The sequence below is a fragment of the Canis lupus genome, chromosome 19 (assembly GCF_048164855.1).
Source record: "Canis lupus baileyi chromosome 19, mCanLup2.hap1, whole genome shotgun sequence".
Lineage (NCBI taxonomy): Eukaryota > Metazoa > Chordata > Mammalia > Carnivora > Canidae > Canis > Canis lupus.
The window spans coordinates 33,668,663-33,683,116 of record NC_132856.1 but is presented as its reverse complement, the minus strand read 5'-3'; the positions used below and the strand labels follow the sequence as shown (position 1 = coordinate 33,683,116).

The window sequence follows — 14,454 nt, the reverse complement described above, 5'->3', positions numbered from 1 at the left end:
ACAGGGCCCAGCGAGGACGCGGCGCCTGGCGCTCCACAGACCCCGGCTCAGCGTGTGACCGAGGGTCCTGGCGTCTGGGACACCTGTGGACGCCGAAGACCGCCTGGTGCCTGGTGCTCCCCGGTGCTGGGAGCGTTCTCCGCAGTTCAGAACCGGTGTTCACGCGAACGTTTGGGCAGGTTTTCTGGTTTGATCATCCTCCTTAATCCTCTAGCCAGGAAGCTGGCACCTGCCGCTTAAACGGGTTTCTCTTCCCACCGACCCGGTGAAGGGTGTGGCTGCCTCGAAGGCCATGAAGCCCAGGACGTGTATCAACCCTGAACAGGGGCATTAAAAGGGCAACGTGCGCCCTCTTCGGCCCGTGTTATCTTACGTGACATTTGTTGAGTACCTACTGCGTTCCTGGCACTGTTCCAAGAGCTGGAGCTATGGTGTAAAGGATAGGTTTGGGCTCGGGTAACTGACATTCCCGGGGGTGGGCGTGGGGTAGTCAGACAAAAAATAAGGAGACAAACCAGAGACTTGGACCTCTGATGAATGCAGGACTAAAGTAAGAACAGGGGAGGAGAAGGGAGGGGCCGACTCAGGAAGGGTGGATGCCCGGGTGGTGACCTTTGAGGGAGGCCTGGGTGGTAAGAAGGAATCAGCAACATGTTCCCATATGAGAGCATTCCAGGGAGTGGGAAGAGCCAGTGGAAAGGCCCCAGGGTCGGAGTGAGTTTGATACGGTGGAAGAAGGCCAGCGGGGCCGGAGTGCTGGCATGAGGGGGAGGTGGGGTGTGGGACCTGATCAGGGAGGCAAGGGACAAGTTGTGCATGGCCTTGGAGCCTTGACCAAGCTGGCCATTCTGGAACCACTTAAACTTAGGGGGTCATAAGTTCTTGGGTATCAAACAATTTTCTAGAAACAACAGGTGTTCCTTTTCATTCCTTCTTCCTAAATTCTGCTTCTCTTGAAGTCCTTTGAATAGTATCCTCCCCAGGCTTCCTGTCCTGCTGTGGCTTAATTTCACTAAATTCTAGTGGTGGAAGACTGCCACTAAATTCCCGTCAAGCTTCTCTTTGTTGCCATATATTGTCTTGCTGTGCAAATGGCTCTTCTGGGCATTTCCCAGGGCGCACAGTGGCTTATCTGAACCAGTCCGGGTGCCCTGTGGCAGTGGGGGAATAGGAGGGATCCTGGGGAACTGACAGCTTCTGTATGCCACCCGCAGAAGACAGAACCCCCTAATCCCGCTTACTCCAGAGGAGCAGACTCAGTCCCCATGCCAGTAATGACCTTCATTTCCACTTTGTATTTTCTTTATTGGAGGACTCTGATAGCAGCCCAGAGCAATGGAGAGCCTAAGAGAGTTGGGCAGGCATCCACCCAAGGTTGGGCGCCATGTTCCCCAGGCAGTTGGGAATCCTTATACCTCTTCCATTAAAGCTCTTCTCACAGCCCAACCTGTGTACACACTCATCAAGCTCACCCACCAGGCTGTCAGGCTGAGGGCTGGGGCCTCACTTTATCTCAGTATCCTGTCCCAGTACCAAGGTGCTCAATATGATTGTTGACTTGTAGATACCAAAGACATTGACATGCCTGTGCTTGTTATAGTACCATCTTGCTGTGTGTGTGACTGTTTATGAGATCAATAGTTAACATCTTCCAAGCCATACCTCATCAGTAAGAAATAAAACTATACCCCATAATGGGATCCAGGTCGATAGTGTGTCTATTTATTCACCTAAAAAGATGTCTGGTCTGGTACATGTCTGGTGAAAAATCAAACTGCAAAATCACATATAATGTGATTCCTCCCCTCCCTTTTTTTTCAAGATACAAAAGTTAGTACTTACAGTTGATAGAGGACCAATCTGGAGGTCTATACACTGGACTGTTAAAAGTGGTCAGGTTTAGATCAATGTATCTTAAATGTCATTTCTAGCCATCATTTGTTAAATAAGTGTTAAGATGGAATTACAATGGGCCGTGCTCCTGGATTACTGTATTAGAATTTATGAGGGGGAGGGGCCCACAAATCTGGATTTTTAGCACAGCCCCCTGGAGATTTGTTTGTATCTGGGATTTTGAGAACCACTATTTTACAGCATAAAATTACAGGCCTTTCTCCTTAGTCACAATATTTCTGTAATGTTTGTGGTTTAAAAGCAAAACAAAACCAGGCATACATCGTTTTTTGCTCTTGGAAAACAATAAAGATTAAAAATATGAGAAATAGCAACCTTTTCTAACCGATGATAGTTATGATTCACATCTGGTTCAGTCATGTCCATTTTGCATATTGGAAAAAAGAGGCCTTCTGGGCAAAATGAGCCTTTCAGGAGTTTACTCCAGGTTATGGCCAAATTCAAACCTAGTTGCTGCCTCCTGCCTTGGGCAGTGGAGCTTTCCCAGGAGGCCTTCCCATTCCCTAAAGGAAGGACTCTGGAATGCCAGGGGTGGGAGATCAGATTTTTTGCTCAGCCCCAGAAGAACTATGGGGGAACCCAGAGGTAGAGCACACCCCTCCCACACTTCCTTCTCGTCACTTTGAAGTCTGTTTTTCCTGGGAATTTAGAGGAGCCCAAAGGAGGGGGGGTTAGTGAAGACCCGGAGAGGCAGTCAGGAGTGGGAGCTGGGGGATTTTCCTGCATCTGTAGTGGGCTGGGGCTGCAGTTTGCATTAAAAACAAAACAAAACAACCTCCAAAAATATCTTTCCTTTCATTTTTGCTACCCTTTCTCCAAGCTCACAGGCGCCTAGAGCAGCTTATCTGGGTGCACAAACATCAGACAAGAAGTTCCCATGGCAACTCAAAACTTCCTCCTCGGCCCTGTACTCAGTCTAAATCTCCAGGGTCCTTTTTCAAGGCCTCAATGAGGTTTCTGAGAAGCCACCCACAAAACAACCTCAGGATCCAACCTCCTCCCCACCCCCAACATGCTCAGTTGAAAGGACATGGGTGGGGGGAGAAACTGTATTGGCAGAAAAACTTGTCATGGGATCTGTGGAGAGATTATAAAAGGAATGAGAGTTGCCTTTACAACAAATTTGAACCGGGAAGAATTTGCCCGGTGGAGGGATTTCAAGTGTGCAAACAGGAAAGTACCAGTGGGGAGTGGGGAAGAACTAAGTTTTGTTTCAGAAAGCTGGCTCTCCACTCAGCTGCGGTTGGGCATGGTGAATTTCGTCTCTTAGTTGCAGAGGGGCCCTGGGCTGCCCCCCATCCCCAGCACATTTTAACTCACTCGTAGCCAGTAGCCAGGTGAAAGAGGGACAGTGGAGCTAGGGATAGGGAGGGGAGTGTGTGTGTGTGTGTGTGTGTGTGTGTGTGTGTGTAGGGAAAGAGAATGAGGAACCTGGGCAGACCAGAGCTTGTCAAGCGAATCAAACTGCCATGATTGCTGGCAATGGGATTGGCAGATGTAGCAAATAAAAATGTACAGGCTGAGTTTAATTTGAATTTCAGATAAGCAACAATGAGTTTTTAGTATAAGCATATCCATACAGTAGTTGGGCTATACTTACACTAAAATATTTTGTGGGTGTATTTGAGGTTCAAGTTTAACTGGGTGTCCTTCAAATTTTATCTGGCAACTGTGCCTGGCAGGCAGGGACGGAGGTGATGGCTGTCCCTCTGGCTACAGGGGAGAAGCACAGTTACTGATGTCTACAGGCACCTGGAGTGCTGTTCCTCTGTCCCTGCTGCCGAGAGATGCCTCCCTCCCTGCCGAACCGACCTGAGCTCCAGGTAGGATGAGGGTGCGAACCTCAGGTGGGCCTTTACAACAGCGCTGCGTAGCTTACCAGGTATGGCCAAGTGTGAGTTATTCCCAAAGGTGACCCACCCTTCCAGCTCAGTGGTTAAGAGCGTGGACTGTGGTGTCAATGGAGATACCATTCCTCGCTCTACTGGTGGACGGCTAGGTGACCTTCAAGTCCTCATTTCCTCATTCTGATATGGGGCAGACATTCTTTTGAGGAAGAAAAGAGACACAGCACAAAGGGATGCCTTTCACATTACCTGTCACAGAGTGTGGGCTCCAGAGTGGTAGATGTTATTTTGATAACCCATTTCAAAGCAATATAAATTTTCCTCCACGTGAAAAAAGTGCGATTAAAGATTAGAGTTGATACAGCCTCAGTGATGTAAAACAAACACAATCACACATACAAGCTCTGAACAGCAAAGACTATGGATAGGAGACACCCCCAATGTTACCAGCAGTTGCTTATGGTTAGTGGGATTGTGGGTAAGGCTTCCCCTTCTTTATTCTCGATTTCCCAAAATATTCACGGTGAACATACAATACTTTAATATTAAAAAGTTATTTAAGAATAATTTTTGATGAAAAATTTTCTAGAAGTATTGTCTTACTTTGTACATGACTTGAGAATACTGTAAATGAAGATGGATGGCTACCATCTTGGGTTTGACTCCATAACCCCATCCTTGGAAGCTTCTAAAGGAGGAGGGCTCTTGCCTCTTCACTAAATGGACCAGTTGGATCCCTGACTCTTCTTGCTTTCCATGTGTGAGACAAGCAGACTAGTGCTTCTAGAGGCCCTGGATTTAAAACTCAGCTCTACCCCTGATGGGATGTGTGACTTTAGACAAGTCATGTTATCTTCCCAGCCTAAATATTCTCATGTGTAAAATAAGGGTTAATACTACTTCCCTCCTTGAGAGGGGACATATCTGTTATGAGTACATCCACATGCCTCGCATGGGGTAGTGCATAATAGTGGTTAATAAATACTAGTTGAAGGAATAAATGAATTACATTGATGAGATGACAGATGTACAGCATTTGGCAAAGTGAGTGGCAATAAGTGATCAATATTATTTGCCATTATTATTACTAGCTTCAGGAGATGTGCAGACTTTGGCATAGATGGGCCTTAGTCTGCATGTGTTTTCTACCTCATTGTGGGATAGAAGCATTGTCTTAGCAGGAGCCTGGGCAAGCAAGCTCAGCAGTGACCTTGTAGGGTTCTTGAGACTGAATGAGCAAGCAGTGCCTAGCACAAAGTAAATGCTCCCAGAGGGGACATTTGGGGGCCCCAAACTCCTTGCTCCCTCCCTGGCTTGTAGCTCTTAGTGGTACAGCATGTGGCCCCTGGAAAGACTCTGATCTGTCTGCTATTCTGAATAGGTTGCCAGTGAAAAATAAAAAATGTTGCCTTTTGAATGAGGCTCATGGCTGCAGCTCCAGGTTAGAGGGAACACAGGGTCTTCAGATTAGATACCACCCCCCCCCCACCTTTGTGAGAAGATAGGAACTGGGTGGGAACACTTAGGAGGATTGCCTTGTGGGAAATCACTGGAGCTGGGATTTGAAATCGGATTCATCTAATTATGGAGCTGCTCCCTTTCTGCCTGCCCCAGCGCAGCCAGATTCAAGACCCTCCCCCAGGAAGGCGCCGGCAATCCTCAAGTCTTGGCCAGTTCTCGCTTTTGGACTTAAGAGAACAGTTGTTTCAATGTTCCAAAGCAGTAGCCCTGCATGGGGATCTCCCCAGGGCAGAGCCAGACTAAGTCCAGAGGTAGTCTCAGAACTGAGGTCCTGAGGTCGTGCTGGTGGAGGTGGGGAGTGGCTGGGGGTCGGGGGGAGGGTTGGCAGGGCAGGCACCCCTGGGGCAGATGTGCAGACAGTGACTCCCCTCTGCAGGCTGGACCACTGGGTCAGGTGGGCTCCTTGCCCGCGGCAGGCTGGCAGGCTGGCAGATAATGAGCCCAGGTGAGCCCGAGTCCCCTGTGACACTTTCTAATCCCGTAGCACCCCGACTGGCAGGGTCCACGCTGGCCAGAGGCAGAGTTTCACCTTCCCCAAACTTCTCTTTCCAAGCATAAAGTCTGGAGGGGAAACTCCCCAAATGCTTACTGCGGGCATTCCTTTTCTTCTTTCTACATCTCTGGTATTCCAAATTATTTTTACACCGACTAAAGACCATGTTTGTCTCGTTTTCCAAGTTAAAAAAAAAAAAATCTCATTGTCCAGAGCAGAAAAGTGGTAAGAGCTTACCGCAAATAAGTAAACAAAAAGACAGAGAAGGGAGAAAAAAAAAAAAAAAAAAAAAACAACAGTGTTATCCAACTCTCACCCTTGAAAATTAAGCATTGTGTGTTTCCTTCTAAATCTTTTTCTCTTTACCTGCGCATGGATAGCTCTCTCCCTGCAGCTCGCTCTCCCGCCTCCCGGCTGCTGATGCAACCCCAGGCGGGCCATCCCCCCCTGCCCCACTGCGCTCCGGCCCCGCAGGGTTACCCGTTTCCCACCCTCCTTACAAGCGCCTTCGTGGGCTTCAGACCCCGCCAGGGGATGGAACCTACAGGGCTTTCATAGTTAGGACACCGAGTGGGTGCCTATGTGTGTGTGTTGGGGGGGGGGGCGCGCACTTGCACCCTGGAATAAAGCAATATAAGGGTGGGTCCCCCCCAAAAAGAATGTAGGAGGGAAAGAAGGAATGAAAGGAAAAGGTAGTTTAAAAGAATGAAGGAAGGGAGGAAAGCAGAGCAATGAAGGAGGACCGAGGTGCCCGGCGGGCTGGGCGCAGGGCGCAGGGAGCCCGCGCTGCCCTCTCCACGCTCTCCACGGGGTGCGGGCCGGGACTTGGCCTCACTTACCGGACCGGAGCAGCACGGCCCGGTAGAGACCCGAGGCCTCGGCGGGGCCCCGAGTCCGCTCGCCCAGCCTCTGCGCCATGCGCCCGCGCGCCCGCCTGCGGAGCCCGCACTGCGGCCGGAGGAGAGTCCTGCGGGGCCGGCGCCTCCGCGGGGTGACGCCAATCGAGGCCCGAACCCAGCTGCGGATCGAGTTACCACCGCGCTGGAGCTGAGCTGGAGCTGAGCTGGAGCTGAGCTGGAGCTGAGCTGGGCCGGGAGGGGGGACCGCGGGCAGGGCGCGGGCAGGGGTGCTCTGCGCGCAGCCGGGAGGGCGCAGGCAGGGGCAGGGGCAGGGGCAGGGGCAGGGGCAGGGGCAGGACTCCTCCGGGGCCCAGGGAGAGCCCGATGTCCTGGTTTTTAGCCTTGGTCTCCCACCCACCACTCCCCACTCTTCTCCATTTCCCTGGCCACTGGCTTCCTTGAATGCTACGAGCAGGTGTGGGATTCTGGAGCGGCATCCCTGGCATCGCGCCCCAGGGCCACCAGTTAATAGGGATGTGACCCCGCGATTTAATTACCTAACCTCACAGAGCCACAGTCTTTTCATCTGTAAAATGGGAATTACCACAGTACTTATCTCACAGGGTTATGAGGGCAACTGATTTTATATATGTGTGTGTACATATTTATATTTATGAATATATATATACACATTTTACATATACTTTTTAAACATTTTATTTATGATAGTCACACAGAGAGAGAGAGAGAGAGAGAGAGAGAGGCAGAGACACAGGCAGAGGGAGAAGCAGGCTTCATGCACCGGGAGCCCCAAGTGGGATTCGATCCCGAGTCTCCAGGATCGCGCCCCGGGCCAAAGGCAGGCGCCAAACCGCTGCGCCACCCAGGGATCCCCATACACTTTTTTTTAAAAGTATATATATATTTTTATTCATGAAAGACACACAGAGAGGCAGAGACATGGGCAGAGGGAGAAGCAGGCTCCATGTGGGGAGACCCAAGCAGGACTTGATCCTAGAACCTGGGGACCATGACCTGAGCCAAAGGCAGATGCTCAACCACTGAGCCACCCTATATGTTCATTATATTTTTATTTATATATATGTATATATATAATGATTATATGATTTTACATATATATGATTATATGTATTATATATAATCTTAGAACAGCGGCTAGCACAGAACAAACACTATATATTGTTATTTAAAAAAGTGTCCTGGGGAGTGGCACTGTAGGGAGGTGTTACTGTAGGAGGACAGTTGTGGTGAGACTCCACAAGACTGATGTCTCCCCAGCAGCCCAGGTGGCTCAGAGGTTTAGCACTGCCTGTAGCCCAGGGATCCTGGAGACCCAGGATCGAGTCCCATGTCGGGCTTCCGGCATGGAGCCTGCTTCTCCCTCTGCTTGTGTCTCTGCCTCTCTCTCTCTCTCTGTGTCTCTCATGAATAAATAAATAAAATCTTAAAAAAAGAAAAAGCTACAGATTTAAAACTATTAAAAAAAAAAGATTGATGTCTCCCAATTTGTATAATCCCTTTAATAGCCAGATGAGAGGACCAGCCAAAAGAGTCTAAGGATGGAGGAGCAAAGTCAATCCGGCAGATTTGCGAGATATAAGAAACTGATAATTTTGATTATCTACTCTGCTGTCTGATGCCATGCTAAGTTTCTTCTAATATAAAAACTAATGTCCTCTTTCATCTTCAGGACCCTATGAATTAGTGTCTATTAGTCTTCCAATTTTGCAGATGAGGAAACTGAGGCTCTGAGAGGTTCAGCAGTTTATCTGGGATCACACAGTGTGGAGTGGGGACACAAACTCAGGTTCTGACTTCAGACATGGACCACTCTACTGTCCCTCTGTTATCTCACTTACTCTTCACAAAAGCACTGAAGGGGAAGTATTATCTCCAGTTGAGAGATGAAGTCATTGAGACTCAGGGAGGTGAGGTGGCTTGCTCATGCTCACACAGGTAGTTGGAGGAACCAAAACTCAATCCAGTCTCTACCCACAAAACTAGTGTCCCTGAAATCTATAGACCCCCAGAGCTGTCCAGGGTACTGGATGGCCTCTGTTCAAGGCTGAGCCTGTGTGGGCCAGGGAATCTTGAGCTGGCTGTTGGAGCCTCAGCCACACAGTACTGTCTCCCTGCACCTCTGCGTCCTCTCCAGCCTTGGTGCCCCCAGGCCAAATGCCAGCCAAATCCTCTCTAGCTTTCCTTTGCCACTTCCCAGGCCCAGCTTCTGCTTCCTGTACTTCTCTGCTCTTCAGTCACCACCCAGGGTCCCAAGGACCCAAGTGACACACTTTGATCTTTGGGGACATCACTGATTGGTCAGACTGACATATATCTCATCAACAGCCAACCACCATGAGTGCCAGGCACGATTACAGACATTTGGCATTGACTATTTTAGATCCATTCTTTAGAGGATGAAATTATATACAATTTATTATTCATCTCACTTAATCTACTCTTTGATCAAGTATGGTTATGCCCCTTTTATTTTTTATTTAACTTTTAAAAAAGATTTTATTTATTCATGAGAGACATAGAGAGGCAGGGACATAGGCAGAGGGAGAAGCAGGCTCCCTATGGGGAGCCCGATGTGGGACTTGATCCCAGGACCCTGGGATCACAACCTGAATCAAAGGCAGATGCTCAACCACTGAGCCACCCAGATGCCCCTGGTTATAACCCCTTTTAGAGATAAGTTTCAAGTAACTTGCCCACAGTCACATAACTAGTTAGTAATGGAGCTGAAATTGGAACTCAGATGATGCCAAAGCTTTTTTGCAGGGGCGAAACAAAGCTAGCTATTGAACAAGGTGGGGGGGTTCAGGAAAATTGTGACTAAGAAATATGCTTTTACAGAGCATTCAAAAAGGATTAACTCTGGTCACACCCCTGAAGAATTCTAGGTGAGTCTGACTTACCTGAGCCATTTAGTCTCTGCTTCTCATTTTCATTATGAAATATAGCCTGAGGAGAGTATTCTTTCTGTGAACAGAAAGAAAGTAGGTGGAGGTGAGGATCCTTTGTTCGTTGGCAAGAGAGGAGCGAAGAAATATTCATAGTGTCTCCAAGTTCCCACAGGAGGGACTGATCCAGGTCAAAGTCCTCTCCAGAGAAACAAATTACTATAGTCCTTGGAATGTGCAAGTTGGGGGGCCATTCATGAGACATGCTTTTTTAAAAAAAATAAACCTTTTTAGAACAGTTTTAGATTTAGAGAAAAATTGAGAAGATAGTACAGAGAGTTCCTTATACTCTTTATCCAGTTTTTCTGTTAGTATCTTATATGTGTGTAGATGTACAGGTATGGCACATATGTTATAATTAAAGAGCTAATATTGACACGTTATTACTAACCAAAGACCATACCTTATTCATATTTCCTTAGTTTTTACCTAATGTCCATTTCCTATTCCAGGATCCCATCCAAGATACCAGGTTACATTTAGTTGTTAGGTCTCCTTGGGCTCCTCTGGACTGTAATAGTTTTTCAGATTTTCTTTGTTTTTGATGACCTTGACAGTTTCTTTTTTTTTTTTTTTAATTTTATTTATTTATTCATGAGAGACACACACAGAGAGAGGGAGAGAGGCAGAGGGAGAAGCAGACTCCATGCAGGGAGCCCGATATGGGACTCGATCCTGGAATTCCAGGATCATGCCCTGGGCCAAAGGCAGACGCTCAACCGCTGAGCCACCTAGGCGTCCCAACCTTGACAGTTTCAAAGAATACTGAGATCCACATTCTTTTATGCTGAGGTCTTATCCGTGCTTCTACCCAGAGTACCTTCACCTTACCTTCCTGGCAAACTCCTCATCCTTCAAGGGCCAACTCAGAAGGTTCCTGGGTTTGGTCTTCAAGGTCAGGTCTTAGACATCTTCTCTTCTCTCTCTACACTCTCATGACTTTAAAAACAACTCTAAGCCAATGATCCCCAAATGCCTATTTCCAATCTAGACTTTCGCTCCAAGCCTAAACTTTAGCCAACAGGCTACTTGACGTGTCCACTTGAAAGTCTAAACAGCCCTACTCACCATGGCCCAAACAGAACTATTGATCACTCCAGCCCCTAACCTGTTCCTCCACTGTCCCCCCATCTTGTCAAGTGACTCCATTCTGGCCCTGTGGCTCAGACAGGAGCCTGGAGGTCTGCTTTGCCTTGTCTTCCCACAGGCCCACAGTCCTCAGTCACCAAGGCATGATGAGTCCACTTCCTGGCATCTTCTCCATCCATCCAGTCATTTCTTCCAATGCCCCAACCCTAGCCCAGGCACCACTCCTATGCCTGGATGTCTCCAAGAGCAAGCTTTTAAAATGTAACTCAGACTCTGCTGCTGCTCAACTGAAAACCCTTTGGTGCCTTTCCTTTGTACTTGGAGTCAAACTCACATGTCTTCCCCTGGCCTTTAAGGACTCCACCATCCAAACCTTGCCTGCCACTCTCTTAAATACCATCTGTTTCCTCCTTCAAATGTTCAAGGGCTTGTGATGCCTTAGTGAAGAAAACAGACAAAGGTCCCTGACCTTACAGATCTGGCACACTCGTGGGGGGAGCTAGACAATAAGCATAATGAATAAATAAACTAGATAGTATGTCAAAAGGATGACAGGTACTATGGAAAAGAGGGAAATTAGAGGTATAGGGGAGTAAGTGGGAGCAGTATGTGGTAATTAGTGGCTCCCTAGAGGATCTCATCGAGAAGGTGAGATGTGAACACAAACTTGCAGGGAGTGGGGGAGCTAGCCAGACAGATGTTTTGGGCAAGAGTGTTGCAAACAGAGGGAATAGAGCAAAGGTCCTGAGGCTGAGTGTACCAGAAGGTTCAGGGAAGTGCAAGGCTGCCAGGGTGGCTGGAGTGGAAGGGACGCAGGGAAGGTCAGCAGGAAACAGGGCTACCTTCCTTCACGCCTCACACTCCAGCCACTAAGAGTTCTGCTTGGGTTCCTGAAAGCTGTGCTGTTTCTCACCTCCTGCTTTTCACAAGCTGTTCCCTGGACCCATGCATATTCCCCAGCTCTGCCTGGCTTCTCCTGCTTATCAGTTAAGTCCCAGGTAAAATGCCACTTCCCCAAAGAGGTCTCCCTCAATCGTGTGCTCCTGCACCGCAGATTTCCCTTATATGACTCTTCACCACTGAGTTATAATTATTTGAGTCCCATTTCCTCCGTCAGACTGTATGAGTCTTGCGTGGGGAGGACTGGGTTCACAGCTGTCTCCCCAGGGCCTCCTCCAGAATTGGGCATGGCTCGGATCTCCCGTAATGATTTGTTGAAAGAAGGAATGTAGTGAATTAGGGAACGAGTGCTTGCACCCACACAGGGAGCTCTGAGCTATATGGGGAAGGCAGGCAGTTCCAGAGAGAGTAAGCCATGGCCAGAATGGAAGGAGGATCCGTGCTGTCTGCCCAGGGATTATTCAGGTACATAGAAGGGCCTGGGGTGCTGACATTTCCCTAGGGTGCTCCCATTTTGAACTTTGTCACTCAGAGAGGATGTAGAAAGGGCGGGTGTTTGGGATTTGGCCAAGCCTCTTTTGTGGTTTTTGACAAAGGGATTAAGAAGACAAGTAACTTCATCCCTGTAAGAAAATTTCCGGGCATAGAAAAAGGACCTGCTCCAGAGGGCTTGAAGGGGATCTGAGCTTCTTCTCACGTCTCCCTACAGACTTGGGAAGTGGGGCTGGGGCAAGATTAGCATTACAAAGCCAGAATTTCATAAGGAGCTGCTCCCAGAGCCAGAGTTCAAAGAATTGTTCCTTGCACACTCACCAACCCCCTTTGCAAGAAAGACTTGTTGGAAAAATCAGGCCATCCTGTGTCCAGGAAGACCTCACTGATTGAGGCAGATTCCTCTCTCTCTTCAATGACTGGAGTTTGGTGAACAAAACAACACTGCACGTGCACACAACCCCTTGCAAAGGCAAAGCTGAATTGAATTTGCTGACACATTACTGGTATTTGATAGTCTTTTCCAAAGACTTTGCTCGCAAATACGTCAGTTATCATTTGCTCACGCACTTTTGGGATCGGAAGATGCTGGCTTAGTTATAATTTTGGTTAGTGAAAGTTAACACACACAATTTCCAGAGGAAATACTATTGTGTATGGTACAACATACCCAACTGGGGCTGAGCACAACCCAGTGTGTTTGCATTTGCATTTCTCCTGACCTTACTGTGGCCACCACCTGCCTCTTTTTCATGCCCCGATTATTGAGAAAGTTTTTGGGGGTTGGTCCTTGGTGACCTTCAATGAGCCTATCCCACAATGAGCCTATCCCACAAAGATTCTTCTCCACTTTACTCTGCTGCTTCCCCTGGAGGCTGATGCCTGTATTTGAGAAGTGTCAAGGCTATGGACCGACCCATCACATATCCATTTTAGTCTTCTTCACAGGATGCATGAACCAAGCTACACTGAAGGGATTTTGCTTTGTTTGCTTGCAAACATTAAAAAAATTGAAGTATAGCACTCATACATAAAATGCACTGATTTCAAGTATGTGGCTCAGCAACGTTTTACCTATGTGCTTCTCCATACAACAACCTCCAAGGTCAAGATATAAAATATCCCCTGCACCCCAGAAGGTTCCCTTGTACTCCTTCTCAGTCAATGGCCACTGCTTCCCAGAGTAAGCATGAATTCTAACCAGTAGCACCATAGATTTGTTTCTCTTGTTCTAGAACTTCATATGAATGGAAGCATAAAATTTACTCATTGGGGCCTGACTTCTTTTACTCAATGGTATGTTTGAGATTCGTTGATGCTCTTGCCTGTATGAGCAGTTGATGTGTGGATGGACATTTGTGTGGTTTCCAGTGTACGCTATGGCTAATAAAGATGCTGTGAACAACTTTCTGTGAACTTTTGGGTAAACACAGTGCTTGTTTCTGTTGGAAACAGTGGAATTGTGGGTCATAAGATATCCAGTAGATACTGTCAACAGTGATTGTATCAGTTTATGTGCTGTGCTTTTGATATCTTCGCAATATAGATTAAAAAAACCACGTTGAGGTCACTTTTGTGTGCAATCCTTTGGATTGGTGGGGGAGAGGAAGGAGGTATTAGCAAAATTATGTCTTAGATGAATATAGATGGGCCTGAATTCTGACCTTGGAAGAGATGAGGATAGGACCTGAGAGCATTTGTCCTTGTAGCCTGGAGGGCATCAGAGGGAGGCGTGTCTCTAGGTGTCCTCATTTATCCCCCCACCCCACATCATTACACTGTAAACACCCTGAGCTCGGGCCCCGTGACTTATTCAGGCCTCTGTGTTCAATGCCTAGCTTGGTTCCTGGCACCTAGATAGGTGCGTAGTACAGAAAAACCAGTTTAATCATTGTTGCAAATATGTACTGAACACGTCCTAGAGCTGAAGGCTGTGGTAAGACCTTCCCAATATGGTTGCACTTAAGCTGCATGGTAAGTCCTCTGAACTCAGGGGAGAACAGGGCTGTTGTTTTATCAATGAGAAAGGAAGCTGTGGCCCTGAGCAGGTTAGGATACACAGCTGCGAGCAGCAGCTCTGCGGTTGGACTGGAGGCAGTCTGACTCGGGAGTCTGTGGTCTTTGCCACAGTCACAGATCAAGTGTGTGCGTGCGTGTGTGTGGTGGCAAGAGCCTGCACCCCATTTTACAGAGGAGGAAGCTGAGGCTCAGAAACATTAAGGAGCCCTTCTCTATGGAGTCAGCTGGGCCAGCCTCCCTGCAAAGCTAAATTTTTTAAAAAAAATTTTGAGAAAGAGAGTGAGCGAGGCAGAGAGAGAGCAGGAGCAGGGGCAAGGGCAGAGGGTGGGAGACGCAGACTCTCTGCTGAGCAG

At 48.0% G+C, this 14,454-nt stretch overlaps 1 protein-coding gene across 2 annotated transcripts in view; it reads right to left on the bottom strand.

Annotated features, from left to right (window-relative positions):
- FAM107A (family with sequence similarity 107 member A) overlaps positions 1 to 14,454 on the bottom strand; it is a 52,533-nt gene that overhangs the window by 12,921 nt on the left and 25,158 nt on the right. Inside the window, exon 2 of one of the 2 annotated variants that reach the window (XM_072785679.1) lies at positions 9,557 to 9,620. In XM_072785679.1, the coding sequence (XP_072641780.1) occupies positions 9,557 to 9,620 (64 nt within the window). Of the gene's footprint in view, positions 1 to 6,614; positions 6,838 to 9,556; positions 9,621 to 14,454 lie in introns of those variants that run through there. The other variant, XM_072785680.1, reaches the window with a different exon arrangement.